Raw genomic sequence first — 18,506 nt, forward strand, 5'->3', positions numbered from 1 at the left:
AGCCGCGAATCCAGGAGAACACCCAAGTTGCGGACCCGATCTGAGGGGGCCAAAGTTTCGCCCCCTATAGTCAGCGATGGAATCAGCTGACTATGCCGAGGCGCTGGTAGCCACAGCCACTCGGTCTTGGACGGGTTGAGTCTGAGTCTGTTCCTCCCCATCCAGACCCTCACGGCCTCCAGGCACCGGGCCATCACGTTTGATACATGTATTTATATTAAAATAAAGTAGCTACTGTATTTGCAATGATATCTGAAAATATAAAGCAATGCTATGCAAAGCTTAATCTGATAAAAAAATTAGGAAAGGTCATTATCATTATCGTTATCATTCAATACAGAATTTCAAATCATCATATTTCTAAAAATACTTATTGAGTATTTTTACAAATATCATGATTTGAAATTCTATATTGAATGAAAATGCTAATGATAATGACCTTTCCTAATTTTTTTATCATGTAAGTTTATTTCACTATTTTAAAAATTAAAAGAGGACACATACAGATCTGGAGAGTCTCTTGGGTACTTTTAAATTATTGTTATAACCAACACTTTAAAACTAATAATTTTAATCTGGACTCCAATTTTAGTGTTCTGACTTACAATATTGTTTTAAGGATTATTGAAGGAGTATCTATGAAAATACTCAGAAAATTGTAATGTAGATATATTATCATCATTATAATTATTTATTGATACTATACTGAAGAACAACCATGGAATATAAATAGTGATGTTACAAGTAACTATTTTTATTATTAAAATAAATATTTAAAAGTGAACTGGAATTTTTAAAAAATCATTGTTTGATGATTTGCAAATATTTAAGGAATGAAAGTTTATAAACTATGATTTTACCCATAATAGTTATATGATATGTAGTGATAATAAAATGCAATTAATCTGAATAGCCAGAAATTCAAAATACTATGTTCTAATTAACTTTTACACAATGGTATCACAAATACTGTAAGTACCTATTAATAATATATTACAAGTCTGATGAACAACTCTTCACCAATCATAAAATACGCCACTATTCAAGGGACACCATATTTCAGTTTCTAGACCTCTAGGGAGAATCCACTGAAGGTTTTCAAATCTATCACTTTGAAAGACATTTTAAAAATGAAAATACCGTACCCAATAGCTATTGTGATTCCTTGCCTTAATGAGTGCAACAAGTTGTATATAGACATTTCATTCCTATAAATACAAATTCAAATTTTATATTACTTGATAAACAGACCAATGTGTTGTTGATATGCAATTTAAGTTAATGGAAATTAAGTTTCCATTAACAAATAGGAAGAAAGAGAGAGTAATAGTCTTCCATAATTAAATGAGAAGTTCTTGTCTGTCTGTCTGTCTGTCTGTCTATGCAACAGTATAGTTATACAATGCTGCATATTTCTCTGTGATTAGTCTAAGGCACTTTTACTCTTAGGATAAAGCATCCTTGCAATTAGAGAATGCAAATACTATATAAGTTTGCAGTTTTATTCACTTACCTGTATGTCCAATTGAAAGCCACAGAAATTGCTTCTGGGCAAATTTAAACACTATGGGACTGTACATTTAATTACAAGAGAAAAATAGTTTCTTATCCTATTAAAACTATTGCTGATTTCTAAAATGGGTTATGAGTTTAATGTGCATCGACTGAAATAAACAACTAAAATGGGAATATCATAGTTTTATGTTTCAAATGAAGAGATTTAATTTTTCCAGGGTTTTTTTAGGATTTAAGAACATTGCCTGAAAAGCTACGTGTAATAGCTTTTGTGGTGGTATCACAATTAATCTCTCAGTTAATCTCTTAACTAAATTTCAGTATAAATTTCAGTATAAATTACATAATAAATTCACATACTGAAGTAGAAAAATCTAAATTCATGCAAAAATTACTTTAAAGTCCCATACCATCTTAAAACTAAGCACTGCCAGAAGACCAATTCAAAAGTGTTTCCTCATGAACCAGTACAATACACAGGCTATAGAATTTATTAATGTGGGTTAATGACTAGCTTTATAAAACAGCTAGTAAAATACAACATATGAGATATTACAATTTCAAGAACAATTGTAAGTATATATTAAAACAGACTGAGTGGCTTTTTTGATTAATGGTAGAAAGATGGTAGATCAGATGAAGTTTTATCAAATAAAGAGTCAAATTTAAACAAAAAAAATGTTGGGTGACTGAGGCTAACTTCTGGATAAAGAAGACAGGAAGTTTACATAAAGACAAACCCCACAAATATTTGTTCCAGAGCCAGTAAAATTAGATTAAAATGATAAAGACAAAGGACTAGGCCATTACTAAATGAAGCAACTTAATTACCTAGTCTGTATCTATTTTAAAGAATTAATCCTTTCCATTTTACCTTTGGTAATATAATTTACTTTTATTTGTGCAAGCATACAAAATATACATTATTTTCCCTCATACAGTATTGTATTAGCTCTGAGGGCATTCCATGGCTTTAAATTGTGAGAAAATTTGTTATTAATATTTACTAATCAACCCCTGTACAGAAAAAATATTGAATTTCTCAATTATTCTGTTATGAAAAATAAACCCAATAAACTTTCTTCCCATGCACTCAGATAATATTGAGGCTTGCAACAATTAAATCCACATGCTTGTTAAATATAAGTAATTGTATTTAGAATTATTTAATTCCTTTTTGTCTGATTATTAGGACTGTTCAGGTTACATTGTAATACTTCAAGTGACCTGGTTGGTAGATCAATTTGTCAGCCTATTTCCTGAAAACTAAAATTATCCTTTCTTGAGTGGGGTAGAATATACACCTACCTATTCACAGTACAGTTTTCCAATTCTCTATTCTTTTTCTTTGCATTCCTTACAATTCTACAAAATTCTGATCCTCAACCTAATTTTCAGCTTGATCTTCACAATGCAAAAATATGCTTATGTCATAGTTCAAAGAGATGGAAGAACAGGGTTGGAATATTTGACAAAAGATTCAAATGTGAGATGAATGAGGGGAAAGCACAGCTGCAAGATTCACTCCTACAGAGGAAAAGCCATGCAGTCTCCATCTCTTGACCTCCTCTTTCATTGAGGGGCAGGCTGACTGGGAAAGGGCAAAACAGATTCTTACCTTCACTGCAATCCTTCCCATGGAAACCAGTATGGGAGCAGTCACACACCGCCTGATTGTTGAGCACAGAGCATACACCACCATTGAGGCAAACATCTCTAGCACATAAGTGGCTCTGTTCATCATCCAGACGTACTTCTTGACTCTCCACAGGTGAAGACTGTGTATAATTGACTCTTACATCTGTTATCCATCCTTTGAAGGGTTCCCTATCCTTCACTGAGGAGAGTGTTACTTTTAGGGTAGGTGAACGCAACTCTGGAGGCAATCCTCCTAGAAAGAGACCACTAAAGACCGTCATGTCCCGCCGCTTAGATTTCACTTCTACCCATTTAGCCTCAGTCTGATCAATTAGTAGTGTTGTATTCTTAAAATTGCGGCGAATGATCACAGTGTGCCACAGGTTGTCATTGACAGCCATGTCAGAGAGTAAGATGGCAGGCTCAGCACAGAAGATGGAAAAACTTAGCTGGAGCCGCCCACCTTGTGTCAGAATTAACTCCAAGAAGTCGCAGAAGCCCTCATCATCAAAGTAAAGGACCAGGCCACTGGAACTGCGGGTTTTCATGTTAAAGCTCATCTCGCTCTCACAGCAGGCATTCCATTTGGGGAAGCGAGTCCATTGGCCCTCTGCTCCTGGGAACTCCAAGCCACTGCCAAGCTCAGCCCAACATCCCAGGAGCAGTGCCATCCAGAGTAGGAGGCAGCCTCCACGCCGAAGGAGCACCGCCCCCATTCTTGGTGGGGTGGGGTGGGGGAGAGGGGGAAGAGGAGGGGGGAGTGGTGGTGGGGGCGTTGAAGCAGACAGGGTAAAATCTTTCCAGTAACTACTCACAACAGATATTTAATTCTTGCTTTTCAGGTTCTGGCAGGAAATAATGTGGCTGCCTTCCCCAGTAGGAGAGTGTCAGGCTTTTTACACAAGATGCCAATTTGTTCTTTTTCAATAATAAAAATAATAATAATGGAAGAAAGGAAGGATAAAGCACCAACAAATGTGCAATTTTATTTGAACTGTAAAAAGTATTTTAAAAAAATAAAAGGCACTGATAAAAAGTTATTCAGTCATCTGCTTCTCAAAGTGAAGACTAAGTGAGTCAGCAAATATATTAATATTAAAAATCCATGTTGACAAGATGAAAAGAAGCTGGGGATGGATGGAAAATACACAAATGTAGGAAGGTCCATAAACTATAGAAGACCTTTTTAAAAGATCCACAAATCCAGCAAGATTTAATCAATATTCCAGCATATATGGAGAAGTCAGTATCCAAGTGTATGTAGAAGTCATCTTATCCAATAGTGGTAGTTCCCAGGAATTTTGTCACCTTCACTGCAAGCAATTTAGAGACTCCAATCCTGTCTTTCCAAAGTTGATTCTTTCATCAGACCATGGACTGCCTGCCATGTAATAAACCAGGAGAGTGTGTATTTCCCAATGGGGCTGAAATCCAGAAGCTGTCATGTAGCTTAGAAGCTACTTGCTATGCAGAGCCTCACAGCTGCTCCTATTTTGTTTTTCTTCTGCAAAGCCAAAACTGAAGAGATCCCGGTGCTTAATTGTTGGAAGATTTTGCACCATTTTTTTTAAAAAATATATATATTTACAAAAACCTGCAAAAATTTGAAAGACAACAAAATTACATTCACAATTGAATACTTCATGCCTGAAAAATAAAGAGCTGAAAGTAACAGCAAATATAAATACAACCTGAAGTAAATTGAATGTCCTCTGCTGCAATAGATACACATACAATATACTGTGCTTGAAAAGTTTCTGGTGACATAGCCTGCTCACACTATTTTGCATAAGTGTTTTATGCAAAAAAGAAATTGGAAATGCTTCATTAAACACAAAGTTATGATACAAAAAGATATCAAAAGATATTTACTACCATTTTAGTATCCTCAAAAAGATTCATGGCAAAAAGTATATCTTTGCCTGCTATATCCTATGTTTAGCAATTTTGCATGCAATAAACATATTTTTAATATTATATAAAGTGAATGAAATCACAGGAGGAGCAAGCTAGCAGTGAATTTCTTCAGTGGTATGGCTGTTTTTCCCCCTGAAATAAATATGATTATTGCTATAGCTCTTTGTATATTTTATTCTGCTTCCTTTAATTAATTTTTAAACTTGGAAAATTGATTCATTTTAATTGCTTATATAATAGAGGCCAAAATTTGATATCTTGCTATCTCTGCTATCATCTTCTGGCATAAAGAACTACATACAATCTTATAATCTCACATTAGATGTAATTTGTAACATGCTAGTTTCTCTGTAATGAAAGTTAAATCAGTTTCCATGTTTTAAAATATTATCCCACCCTTCCCTCTCAAATATTCCGAGCTACACCCATAATTTGTGGATAATGCATATTTACTGGTATTTGTTAAATCACATCATTATTTCTATACCAGTACTCCAATGCAGCTACAGTTGTCGTCTAAGAAAACTAATTGACTTGCAGCAGCAAATAAAAAAAAGCCTCAAGTAGTAGCAATACCAGAGCATAACCCTTCCTAGATTATGCCTAAGTATTAAATGACATATACTACTTTCATCTACCTCAAGTGCAAGCACCTCTTGCTATCCATAATTTGCATAGTTTTGCAACTAGAAGTATTTCAGCACTATCCCATTACAGCACAAAGGCTTGTTTACTTCCTGGTGCAAGCAGCATACTGTTATTGGTTGATTGGTTGATTGATTGATTGATTGATTGATTGATTGATTGATTGAATGAATTTATATTCCATCTGTCTCACTGTCCTGAGTGAGTCTGGGCAGCTTACAATGATTGTAGGTGCAGTTAATATTTTGAAAAACACTGGGAGAAGAAATGTTTAATAAATACAATCAATTAATGGAAATTTCTACATTAACTTTTAACTTCAAAACAGAATTTGCATGTCAACATTGTGGCTCATCAGAAATCTCCCAAAAACTGAATGTAGGACTTCTTGTTATAGCTTTGATGCTATTTGGCAAGAGCTAAGTAAATCATGAGGGGAAAATATATCATTTTGGAATTGATAAAACTTTGTATTTGGGGGGACATAAAAGATAATTCTTTGGCTTCAATTCAAAATATTGCAAGGATAAAAATTAAAGAGAGAAATCAGGGTTTGGGATACCTCTTACCAAGTATTTCTTTAATTTTATAACTATACAAAATCATGCATGTATATAATATAGTCATAAACAACCATGTTAGTCAAATACTCAAAGAGATGGTAGAAATATATTTAAAATAATATTTCCACCTTATGATGCAAATATCAACTATATTTAGAAACTAACTCTCAAAGTTAATATTATCCAATGTTTTAAAGAAAAAAAATGTCTTACAAGAACTTGTTCTCTGATCAAGGATCATTTTCTTAGCTCCATTTCCTATTGTTTAATATTCTGCAGTGTTGGTTCTATTTCTTTATATTGTATTCACCATTTCCCATCTATTAAAAATGGCAAGTTTTCTTTTGGTTTTAAAAAAATATGAACAGACAATCTATCAGTTCAAAAGTAGACTTCAATATAGGGAATGAAAGAATTTTTTAAAAAAAATAGATCATGTATTTGTCAGCATGTGCTGGAAAGGCAGCTTGTAAACTTTTAATTTCAGAATTTGGAGCAAGGTGAGCAATCTGAACTTTTTACCATTAAATTCTTAAGACCATCTGATAACACAACGTTAATAAGGGGGGGGGGGAATGATACATTTGGTGCTGGTGAATATGTCTGTGTGCATGAGAGTGAAACAAGGAATTAGTAAGGAAGAATGGAAATAAATTTGAGTAAAATAGGTAAAATATGCAAAGGAAAAGGCAAGTCTGAATTACTGTATAGAGCCACCTATACAGGCTGCAGAATTTATTTCCATGCAGAATAGCCACACACAATGTATGAAGAGAGAGGAAGAAATGATTCATAAGGGATTATTCTATGAAAGGGCCAGATATTTTCCTTTGAGACTGTTGTGGTCTTCACTGTAATAAGCCTCTCTCTCTCAGCCTGGACTGATCAGCAAGATAGCGGCCAATGTGAGCAGCCACGGAAAGCAGCAGCAAGCAGCAAAAAAAAGAAAAAAAGAAAGAAAGAAAAGCCTCATTTCACCTCCTGAGGGGCAGCCAACCCTGCTGAGGCTTCCCTTTCCCGCTTAGAGAAGCGCTGCCGACTTGGCGCCAGGACCACCGCGGCCCTTTCGGTCAAGGCTGTTCATTAGGGACAAGGGTGGGGACGCGCGGGGGGGGCCGAGAAATTGATGACACCGCATCCAGCCCTCGCTCGCTCCCTTGCCCCCGGTCCCCGCCGTCAGGCTTCCTCCCGCGCCCACTGGCAGCTGTCGGGCTCCTCCTCTGGTGAGGCAGCGCGCGCGCGGAAAGCTAGACGCCCCGTGCTTTTCAAAGCTAGCCGCTGCCGTTGCTGCGGCTGCTTTCGCTAGAGATTGGCCAGGGGGGGAAGGAGGGAACGCTCGGGCTACGTCCGTCTGTTTCCACCCCCACCCCCGTTTCCAGGTTGTTGTGCTGAAGCTCGGGGGAATGGGGGAGGGAGCAAGAGGAAGGGGGTGTGTGTGAATGTGCTGGAGAACTAGCGCCGGAGTGTGTGACGGAAAGTATTACAGGACGGCGGTGTTAACGAATGTGTGGGAGAGTTGTGCAAAAAAAAACCAAAAAAAAAAACCCACAACCCGGGAGAATTCATTATCTACAAGCGGGCGAGAAAGGAAGGGGTGGAGTGGGATTGAAGCATTACAGAAACATAAATATTCGGAGAAGAACGCGCTGTGGCTCCCAAGCACGACGCGCGCTCTCCAGCTGGCAAGAGCTCTCCAAGGTCTCAAACAGTGCTCGCTCTCCGTTTCCCCAGCCTTGCTTCCTAAAATCTCTCTCTCGTCCAACTAGCGAGAGCTCTCCAAGGTTTCAGGCAGCGCTCTCCGTTTTCCCAGCCTTGCTGACTAAAATCCCGGATAACGCGCGGAATTGAAGGTGCTAAGAAGACCTTCGCACGCAAAAACTGCCCTTCGCTGCTAAACAGCGGCCTCTTCCCCAGAATGAGGGTGTGCGCCATGCAGATGGCCAAGCAAGAATTGAACTTGGGATTTTCCACCACTGCAAAACTCAGTAGTGAACCACAGAGTCCCCACCACCAAAAAAGGTCCCAACAGAATATATGTTGCTTTGTCTTTATGAAGCCGGATCCATTTGGCCGTCTAGCCGTCTAGTGTCTCATATGACAAGCAGCGGAGAGCTTTTTCCGGTTTTGCAGTCAGAGATCGTTTTAACTGGAGGTGTCCAGAATTAAAGCAAAATAATAATTCTGTGTTTTTCCATGAAAAAAAAATGTTTAAAGAGAGGAGGGGAATTAATGAGTGAAAAAACAACACACAAGACAAATTGATTATTATATGTGAGAACTCAGGAAAGGATTATATGGATAAAATAGATTTTCTGAAGAATATTAGACAAAGGAGATTAATATATGCATATGTGATATACATAGAAGTGTATGTGGAGGTAAAAGGTGAAAGTTAACTTTGTATGAAAGAAAAGCTTAATTTGTGTGCAAATGTATGTGCAAGAAGATTAGACAAAGCAGCTAGAATATGTTTTGCATGAATGCATTCGTATGACAGTGTAAGTAATGGAAAAGGAATATCCTTTTGTTGGGGGAAAAAATCAGTAACTTGTGCAGAATAGACAGCTATTAGCAAAGAAGGAAAATTTATCCTCCATCTACAGGGATGGTGTGGCTATGAGAATGAAGATTGCACAAGGAATAACAAGGTATTTCAGATAAGAGTTGGTGGGTGTGCAAAAAGGAAGAACAGAAAGAATCACTGTGGGTATGTGATTCTAATCATGGTGTCCCAGGCAAGAGTCATGATGGCAGAGTGTGAATTTAAAAAAATGATAGTTGTGGGTGTTTCTATTAAGATTGTGAAGACTGGGATGAACATGCATAATAAGGGGTGGGAGAACTCCAGGGAAAGACAAATGTGTCTGTGTGTGTTAGAGAAATATGGTGTTGCAAATGTTGTATAATATCAATGTACCCTAATTAAGTGTGTAACTCATTACAGCAGATGTCATGATGGGGTGAATAAAGACTGAAATAGAGGTCTGAGTAGTTATTGTGTTGAGAATGAGAAACAGATTGGCAGCAGTTTATGAGCCAAGGAATGGATTCAGTGTATGAGAAAGATGAGTTTGTGTGTGTATGTCTATGAGAGCTGGCTGAATGCAAAAACAAAGTAATACAGAACCTGGTGTATCTGAAGAAAGTGATATTGTTTGAGCATAAGGAAAGCTACTGAGGCAAAAGGGAGAAAAGATAACCTTAACAGGTTGGAAAAACTTCCCAGAATTACGGTCTTGGAGTTCAAGGTTCTGTAAGACTTTATGTCTCTCTTCATACTGCAGATCTATTGAGAATGTCAGAATTAGGGATGGATGAGAATTGTGTGCCTTCCCAAAACCAAAATAAAAAATGGAATTAATCATTAAATTTAATTTAATTAATCCATTAATTAAATTGGGTTAATAAAAGGTTTTCTTCTAGGATTTGTTTAGTTATAGTTAATTTGTATCATAAAACTATGGTTGTTTTTTTAAAAGGAAAGGAGTATCTTCAGGGATGGGGTCTGAGACTGTTGTTGGTTCAATAGAAATTGCTTTCTTAAGAGAAATAATGGCCAGTTAGGCTGTCCTCAGAAAGTGGGAAGCTCTGTGTGGCTGTATGTTTGCCTGTTCAGCTCTCATGCACATGAACATACATGCAAACCAGAAGAAGGGTCCTTACAAATGTCAGCTGAATGAGCTGCTGAACTAAGGGGATCCCTTTTTAATATTTTTCTTACATTAAATTGATGGCAGCACCTTTCTGCTCTCTTTGTGCTGCCCACCTTTTTTATGCCTATATAAACACAACAATAGCTGCAAAATAATATTAGCCAACAGCCATTTGCAAATTTATTATGGCTGATACAATGATAAACACTGAATGTCTAGTGGTTTGCAAAGCAAGTGTAGCAGATAGATTGTGGAAGATGGACTGCTGATTTAACATGCATGACTTAAATGGTCTCTTAGTTTTTGTTTTAAAAGCCTGTGGTCCTTTTTGCCTAATTAATAGATGAGAATACCTATTTCAAAAGTCATCAATGAATTCAATTCCCCCACCTTAAAGTAAATTGCTGTTGTTATTATTATTAAAATAGCATTTTAGCTATAAGTTCCTCAACTTGGATATTAAATAAGGATAGAGCAACAGAGATGAAGGAAAAGATAATCAAACAAGGCAGAGCATTAAGGCAATAAATCCAACAATAAATCCTTAATAGCACGTCATTTTGGCATCTATAGCCTTACCAGCATCCTGCTGTTTAAAATATCAGAAGGGTTTTCTCAGGATGCAGGAAGGACCTGGGGAGTACACAAATTACAAGATGAAATAAAAAGGGGCTGGGAAGGGGGAGGAACTCCCCACACCCTTTACAAAAATACTCTCTGCTGCAACCTGAGAGAAGTGCCCTCATTAAAAAAAAATACTTTTTGTATATTCATTTTCATCTGTTTAATGTTCCTTCCACCATTCTTCATATATTCCAATCTAATCATTTTTAGAATAGACTCCTTTCATTGTTAGGCAAACATATTTCTTCATATTTCTTTCTTTTTTTTGCTTGCTTGCTTATTTGGGTTTATTCTGTTACTTAAGGGAGCTGCAGGTTATATCTCAATTTATTCTCTCTCTCTCTCTCTCTCTCTCTCTCTCTCTCTCACACACACACACACACACACACACACACACACACACGGATTCTAAAATGAGGCAGCAGTTGGGATTAAGGCACTTTCTTCTAACATGTCAGATAAGCAAAGGGAGCAGAAAAGAACGCCCCTTCCTCTATTTAATGGATCCCAATTAAAGCGTCCCGAAATATAAATCTGCATCCGAAGCATAGCTCCACTTTTCTAGCCCTCCCCTTCGCCAAATTGCCACATATTTTACCAATGGAGGGAGGGGGAGGGAAGGTGAGGGGAAAATCAATACGACTGATTCTTAGCCCCCCACCAACTCGGCGCATCCGAGCCTCTAAAATTCTAGGCAAGATTTTTTTTTTCTTTCTCCCCCAAATTATTAATAAATCACTACCATAAAGCTTTAACTTCCTAGTCGCAGCAGCACCGCCGCCACCATCTCCTACGCTTCGCTCTGCAACCGTCTCCCTTTTCCAAATCCTGCGTGCAAAAGCCGTCCCCAGTCCCTTGCGCAGCCTTGACAGTTCAGAATCCCTGCTAAATGGGCATTTCCCGCTCCCCTCCCAGCAACAACACGGACACCTGTCCCTATCCCCAAACCCAGCTCTGTTTACCTGCGCGGATTATCCTCCTCGCTTGTAAGGCGTTGGTCCAAGACCATTTCCCCGTTAGGTTCTTTGAATAAGGCAGTTCGGGGAAGGAGAAGCAGAAGCAGAAAGGGTGGAGGGAGGGGGGAGAAAGAAAGTGCCGTCCCTCGCCTTTTCAGCAGCGTCAGGCTAGGGCTTCTATCTATCTCCGGGAGTAAGGGAGGAGAGCCGAGAGAAAGGAGGGCTAGCGGAGACCCACGTGACATCTCCTTGCTGTCTGTCTGCCGGAGGAGGGAGGAGCTGTTTTCTCTGCAGCGTCGTGGACAGGAACCTCTCCCTACACAGCGGCCTCCGTCCTTCCATCGCGTCCCTTCAGAAGCAGAGAGAGCAACGGGGCTGGCGCTGGATAAAAATGAAAAATAAAATTATTCCATCCCTTTCCCAAACCCCTCTCAGCCAAGCCCGGCTTTTTTTTTTTCTATTTCAGGGGTGACGTGATTTTTCCTTTTACAGGCCCCTTCCCCAAGCCGTTCTGGCAGGGATTGGGCCAGCGCTGCAGGTAGTGAAGAAGATGGAATCCTCGTGGATTTTCTGTGGAGCGGGAAGCAGAAGAGTTAATTAAAAGTGCTTGGGACAACACTCTGGGGTAGGTGGGGTGAATGTTTAATAATGTCATTTTTATTCTGAAGAAGATGAAATTGAAGATGCTAACAAGGGGAGAGATCCCTCAGCTGGAAGATTCCTCGTCCAGTCTTTTTCCTCTTGAGCTCTAGTGCTCCTAGGAAGAGGGAAGCCTGCAAGAAGAGAAAGGCAGGCTTTTTAATCTCTCCCAAATGTCGATTCCCTCTCCTTACTACTTTTCTTTTTATATAAAGTAGTTACCTCTCCTAACTTGCTGTGGATGATACAGGCTATAGGGTTAATTATTCAAGAGGATCCAGCTCATCCCCTAACTCATTGATCATCACTGTTTCACATACAATGAGATCAAAGTAGGCATGCAAAAATATCATCTAGGAGTCCACCACCACCTTCTGTTTCTCATATACACTGAGGAGCCAGAATCTTGCAGGGTTCCCATAGAGGCAGCCACTACTCCATCAAATAGTATGTGCTCCAACATTGTACATACCCTCTCCAATACACATAGGGTGGAAATCTGCCCATAATGCTCCCCAGGAATATTTAGATGAGCAACAACCAAGAGAGAAGAGCTACAAACAGATGCTATCATTTCATCCAAGAATGTCCCCAGAAGGATTGGGGCACTGATGAAGAGTCCTAAGGATTTCTGTTGGATGGTCTCATTCCCCATTCCTTTCCAGCTTCTCAGAATAACAAAGTTGGAATGTACCTTGGAGGTCTTCTAGTCCAACCCCCTGCTCAAGCAGGAGACCTTATACCATTTCAGACAGATGGCTGTCCAGTCTCTTCTTAAAAGCCTCCAATGATGGATCACCCACAATTACCTGGAGGATTTCTCACTGTCAGTAAATTTCTCCTTGGTTCTAGGCTGGATCTCAGTTTAATGATCTTCCACTCATTACTTCTTGTCCAGCCCTCAGGTGCTTTGGAGAATAAGTTGACCCTCTCTTCTCTGTGACAGCCCCTCAAGTCCAGTTGCCTTCTGAAAAAAGCATGTTTGGGACAAACATGAACTGGATGGTTGAGAATCTCCATAAGTACTGGAAGGCTGCTATCATGTCACCGCTTATCCTTCTCTTCATTACGCTAGACACATCTAGTTCTTAGTTCCATATTTAGCACCTGTATGTCTGGGAGAGAAACAAGTCAGAAGATCACCCCTACCTTCCTTTTCTACATAAGTATTGACTTCCAAGAAAAGGATCTGAAGATTTGCCCAGAAATCCCACCAACTACTGTACCTTGCCCCTTGATTCCCCCTGAGCTTTGCAATCTTCAGCTTCTGCTGGAAGAAAACATGCTATATATAGACATTCACAACTACTCATTCATTGTCTTATTATTTATTTTTAAGAATAAGGATGTGGTATTGAGCATTTCACTTTCAAAAAGCTGTTCAGTATAATGTAATTACGTCTTTACTGCCACAAATTTAACAATAATAAATAGCATCACTTCTTTGTGTTAGGCAATTGAGTCCAGTCACCTGCTAAAACAGACAAAAGTCTGGCTTGTTCAGTTTCTCTATCAATTACCAGACATGTGTTTCTGGAAGATGAAGGAAGCAACTCCTGTATTTGGAGCATTCCGAATACTATTTCAAAATATTTTGTGATTCAAGACCTAATCTTCAGGCTCTGATCCTAAAGGCTCCAGTTAACAAGTGTGGCTATTTTTTTTAAATTCATAAATGTGTCTGATTTTAATGCCCTTCTAATGAGTAGGAAATAGGTCCAATGTGCAAAGGATCATGCCTGAAACAGAGCTTGTACAATTTTCTATCATTCAACACTTTGTGAATGAAATCCCAAAATCTGTGAAATCAAATCCCCCCAAAAGCAAAGGCTTGCTTTTTCAATATCATTTTTAGTAAAAGTCACAAAATTAATGTCTAACAAATATGCTTTGTATATCATATGTGTACATACACAGAGTATTACTACTTTAATAGATATGTGCACATAAACCTGAATTCAACAAAGCATTTGTCGAAGTTTCTCATGACATCCTCATTAATAAAATGGAAAAATATGATATAAGTCATAGAGGTACCATAACCAAGTGAATGACCACACCCAGAGGTCTATCCTGGGTCCTGTGCTATTCAACATTTTTATGGATGAAGGAGTTAAAGGGATGAACATTCAAATCTACCGATGACACAAAACTAGGAAGAGGGGAAAGGAAGGGATGGGGAGGAAGGGAAGGAAAGGGAAGATACCAGCATATGAGTGGGACACTTAGCTTCACAGTAGTACATATAGAAAGGATTTGTGCATTCTAGCATGTCACATGCTAAGCATGAATCAACAACATAAACTACAAAAGGTAAATGCAATCTAAAACATGTCAACAAACTGAAGTAAGTTCAGAGGAAAATACAAAGATAAGTGATTGGAAACCAAACAGTATAAGGAACTGTTTTAAAAAAACGGGTTGTTTAGCTTACATAAAACACTGAGAGGATATTACAATAGCAGCCTTCAGGGATCTAAAGGCTATCATATAGAAGAATAAGTGGATGGTATATTTCCCTTTACTGAAAATCTTCAAGTGGTGCTAGGATAGTTACTAGTTGAAATACTTCAGCACATCCTGAATTGAATAGAGGGTTAAATTAGTTGAACTCTAAAGTCCCTTGCCAACTCTTTGATTGTATGGTTCTATATTAAGTTGACATTGTTCATATCCACAGCAGAAAGAAGAAATGTCTGCTTAGCTTTAAGTTACCACATTAAGATCTTAGAATAGAAAGTAACTGGTTTAGTTTGGCAGGTGTTCTGGTCCACAGAGTCCTGTTTTGATCAGTTCTGCACAACTTTCATCAAGATTGGCCTTAAACACTAAATATTGTTCCATATCTCTAAATACTGGACAAAGTTTAATAAACAACGTATTAATCTTTGATAAGATTGTCTTGGCATTCAAATGCTGTGGGGAAAATCAACTTCTTTCACCAGATTTCAAGGGAGGAGAGCTAATCCAGTTTCATATGTGAAATTCAAATTTATTTTATTAAGTCCAATTTTTCACTCAGCATTAGATTTTTCCAATTTATTTATTTATTTGAAAAATTTACTGGCCGCCCAAATGTTGTGGAGAAAGTCAACCTCTTTCACTAGGTTTCAAGGGAGGACAGCTAATCCAGTTTCATATACGAAATCCAAATTTATTTCATTAAATCCAATTTTTCACTCAGCAATTTATTTATTTATTTATTTTTAAAATTTACCTCAAGGTAATTCTGAGTGGCTTACAATGCAGTTAGAAGCCACCCAGAGTCACTTGACAATGAGATGGGCAGCATATAAATTTAATAAATAATAGTAATAAACATATTGAAAAAGGCCAATGTATAAAAGTACTGACTGTTTCATTCTGTCCTGACCTATCTTGGGCTTTTAGATTAATACTGCACCTCAGAATTACAAATCAGAAGTCTTAATTCATAACCCAGCTTTCCTTCTCATTTATGTTTTTGATATCAGGATTTACTCTTTGATATCAGGATTTATTTCACATCTTCTTTGTCCTACCTATATCCCTTAAAACATAGAGCACAATTTCCTAATGTAAGTGTGAAATGGAATTGTTTTACCCTTATAACTTTTTAAATAAAGTATGCTAGTTAATTTCTATATTTTGGGCAGGATTGGTTTTAGAATCACTCCAGAATCTAGGATGATCATTATTTAACAAATTTGCACGAGTCTCTGAAAAATTGTCTAGTCAATCTCATGAAACTGAGGGCAGAGGACAGATTTTCCTTACCTTTTTATCAACAAATCCAGTGTTGTTTTCAAGTCCATGCAATTTTCTTTGCAACATTATCAGAAGTGGTTTGCCGTTTGCCTACTTCTTAGGGTGAAGACAAAGTATCTGGCCCAAAGTCACCCAGTTGGCTTTCATACTCAGGTGGAACTGGAACTTGGTTCTCCCTGTTCCTAGAATCTTTAACTGTTACTTGCCCACTAATAAATATTGAATCTTTATTTTAAAGAGTCAGTACTAGAATAGCTTACTGGTAAAACCAATGGAAATTTTCTCAGTAATCTTATGCAGTTTTTCAAATATAGTAGTAAGAAGAAGAAACAGGAAGTTTCTTCTTTATGACTATGATCATAAAGATGCCAGCAAAGATAGCACTTAAAAGAAAACTTGTTTCTTTTTTATTTACATAATGCCAAACTATATGTGGGAGCTATTTTTTCATTTTTTTTTCCTGCCAATAGTTTACTGAAAACATAAAGAAGGTTATAACTATATTTTGTGATCTCATTTTCTCTGAGAAACAATTTTCATTTTGAGCATGAAAAAATGTGGATCCCCCCCCCGGTAAATCCATAAATTGGATGGGAGATATAGGATAAATCTCTATAAGGTAGCACTGAAAATATATACCGTATACCTGCCTTATATTCTAAAGAACTGATGTGAGCCTGGGTAGATAATAATAGATTAGTTGGTCAAATAATATAGTTGCTATAAAATTGTTTTCCATGTTATCTAATCCATTGAACTTTGAATATGAAAATGAGGGAGAAGTATCAACCTGATTTAACTATATATTTATTCAGCATGTTAATTCTACAGTCAGAACCCGTGCAATTTGTCCTTTTTCAAAGAAAAGACAGAGAAATATTTGGGTTGTAATTCTGCAACTACACATAGAAAAGGAGAGTATCAAGGGATTTCTACAATTCTAGTAATTATAATACCCTCTTTCCCTACTCTGCTCAATAAGCTGCTGATGTATGTCTGAATAAAGATTGCTATTATATATAGTTTGAAAGTATGATACTTCTGAATCTCAGGTGCAAATGTTTGATGTCTGCTGTTCCGTATACTCCTGTGCATAGCTATATTCCTGTTTCTGCTGGAAGCAGACTACAATTCTGGGGCTCGGGGAGAAGCAGAATTGAATGGTCAAAGATCAATCGTGGAAAAGCTATGTTTAGAATGTCTGAACACATGAATCACAACATGCCAGGATAGAAACAGCATATTGGTTGCAGAAATAGCAGACATGGAATATTATAATAGAACTCAATAGCATGTTCTCCTTTGGCATTGCTAATGGGGTTGTGGTCTTTGTTTTCATTATACAAAAGTATTCTTTATTGTATGGTGTAAGGTAATCATAACTAATTGTTTAACTGAAGTCCAAGTAAATAGCATTGCATAATGAGGATGCAGTCATATGAAATAAGTTCAGACAACTTATTTCTGAGTAAATAGAAGGTTATGATGTAATGGTGATTAAAATTGATTAAACATATTTATGGCTGCAACTAAATGCTGCTAATTGTTTTGCTTTGTTTTAAAATGATAATTATACACATAAAATATGAACTATCCTCACAACCAAATTAAACATTTTTTCAGATCATATTTTTTCTGCCCTCACAACAGAAAGTTTAAAAAATATTCAAAAAAATATAATTTGTACTTTTGCTACTGTGACTATTGTGGAATAACTATTCCATAATTTTATTTCTATAACAATTGTGCTTAGAACTATAATGCCGTTTTTAAACAACCATTCACTGTGACGAGTAGCCTTAGGTTGCACAGTAATTGAAATTGTGGTGTTAGTTGTCAAAGCTAAACTGCAGGTTTCCAAAAGTGGCTCCCCTTCCCCTTTTTTCATGTTTCCAAGAGCTCATACCAATTGTTGGAGGTTCAATGAATTTTTGCTCCAGGCAAATGAACACATGAATTTTCCTGATGTTTCCAGATTTTAGGAAGCTGAAATTATGTAAATGGTTCACAGTATGCCCAGAGAGCAAATTAGCATGGTGCACGCATATAAAAAGTGGTATGCATGCATTGCAACTAACATGTGAACATTCAGCACTTTTAAAAAAATCTCATTTACACACAAGAGGTAGCTGCATTTTACTGTTTTTTTATCACAGTCTTCCTATGCCCACTCTATACTAGTTTATATAGTGCAAAGATATATAACAAATACTTGAAAATTCAATCTATAGGCTTCACTAGGCTGCAGCATCAGTTGCCTTGTGATATATAAAAACCTTTGATTTTATGAATGCTTGAGCAGAAATTATATAATTTTTGCAGAATTTCAACTGGGTGTTGTAAATCTCATTTAGAAAATAAACATTGTTTCAGTGGATAGTAGAGTGATAGCTTGTGGTTGTTTTCTGTTCTATTTTGTTCTCTACTGTGCTAAAAACTACATTGCAGTTTCTTAAACTGATGTAATGGCAGGCCCCAAAGCAGAGTCAAGAATATATATATGGAAAGGAGACAATAAGGATTTGAGGACCTGACATATGCCCCCCTAAAAGAATGGGAAATCCACCTAAAAGACAAAAAAGGGAGGGGAACAACAATATATACACATT

The 18,506-nt window shown here is 37.4% G+C and overlaps 1 protein-coding gene across 18 annotated transcripts in view; it reads right to left on the minus strand.

Moving 5' to 3' along the window:
- The window catches only part of NRXN1 (neurexin 1), an 846,948-nt gene extending 843,079 nt beyond the window's left edge, over positions 1-3,869 (minus strand). For all 18 annotated transcript variants that reach the window (XM_029283682.1, XM_029283681.1, XM_029283678.1 and 15 more), the window contains exon 1: positions 3,134-3,869. In XM_029283682.1, the coding sequence (XP_029139515.1) occupies positions 3,134-3,869 (736 nt within the window). The remainder of the gene's footprint in view (positions 1-3,133) is intronic.
- Between the last annotated feature and the right edge of the window lie 14,637 nt (positions 3,870-18,506).

The sequence above is a fragment of the Protobothrops mucrosquamatus genome, unplaced genomic scaffold (assembly GCF_001527695.2).
Source record: "Protobothrops mucrosquamatus isolate PMUCROS unplaced genomic scaffold, P.Mucros_1.0 scaffold181, whole genome shotgun sequence".
Lineage (NCBI taxonomy): Eukaryota > Metazoa > Chordata > Lepidosauria > Squamata > Viperidae > Protobothrops > Protobothrops mucrosquamatus.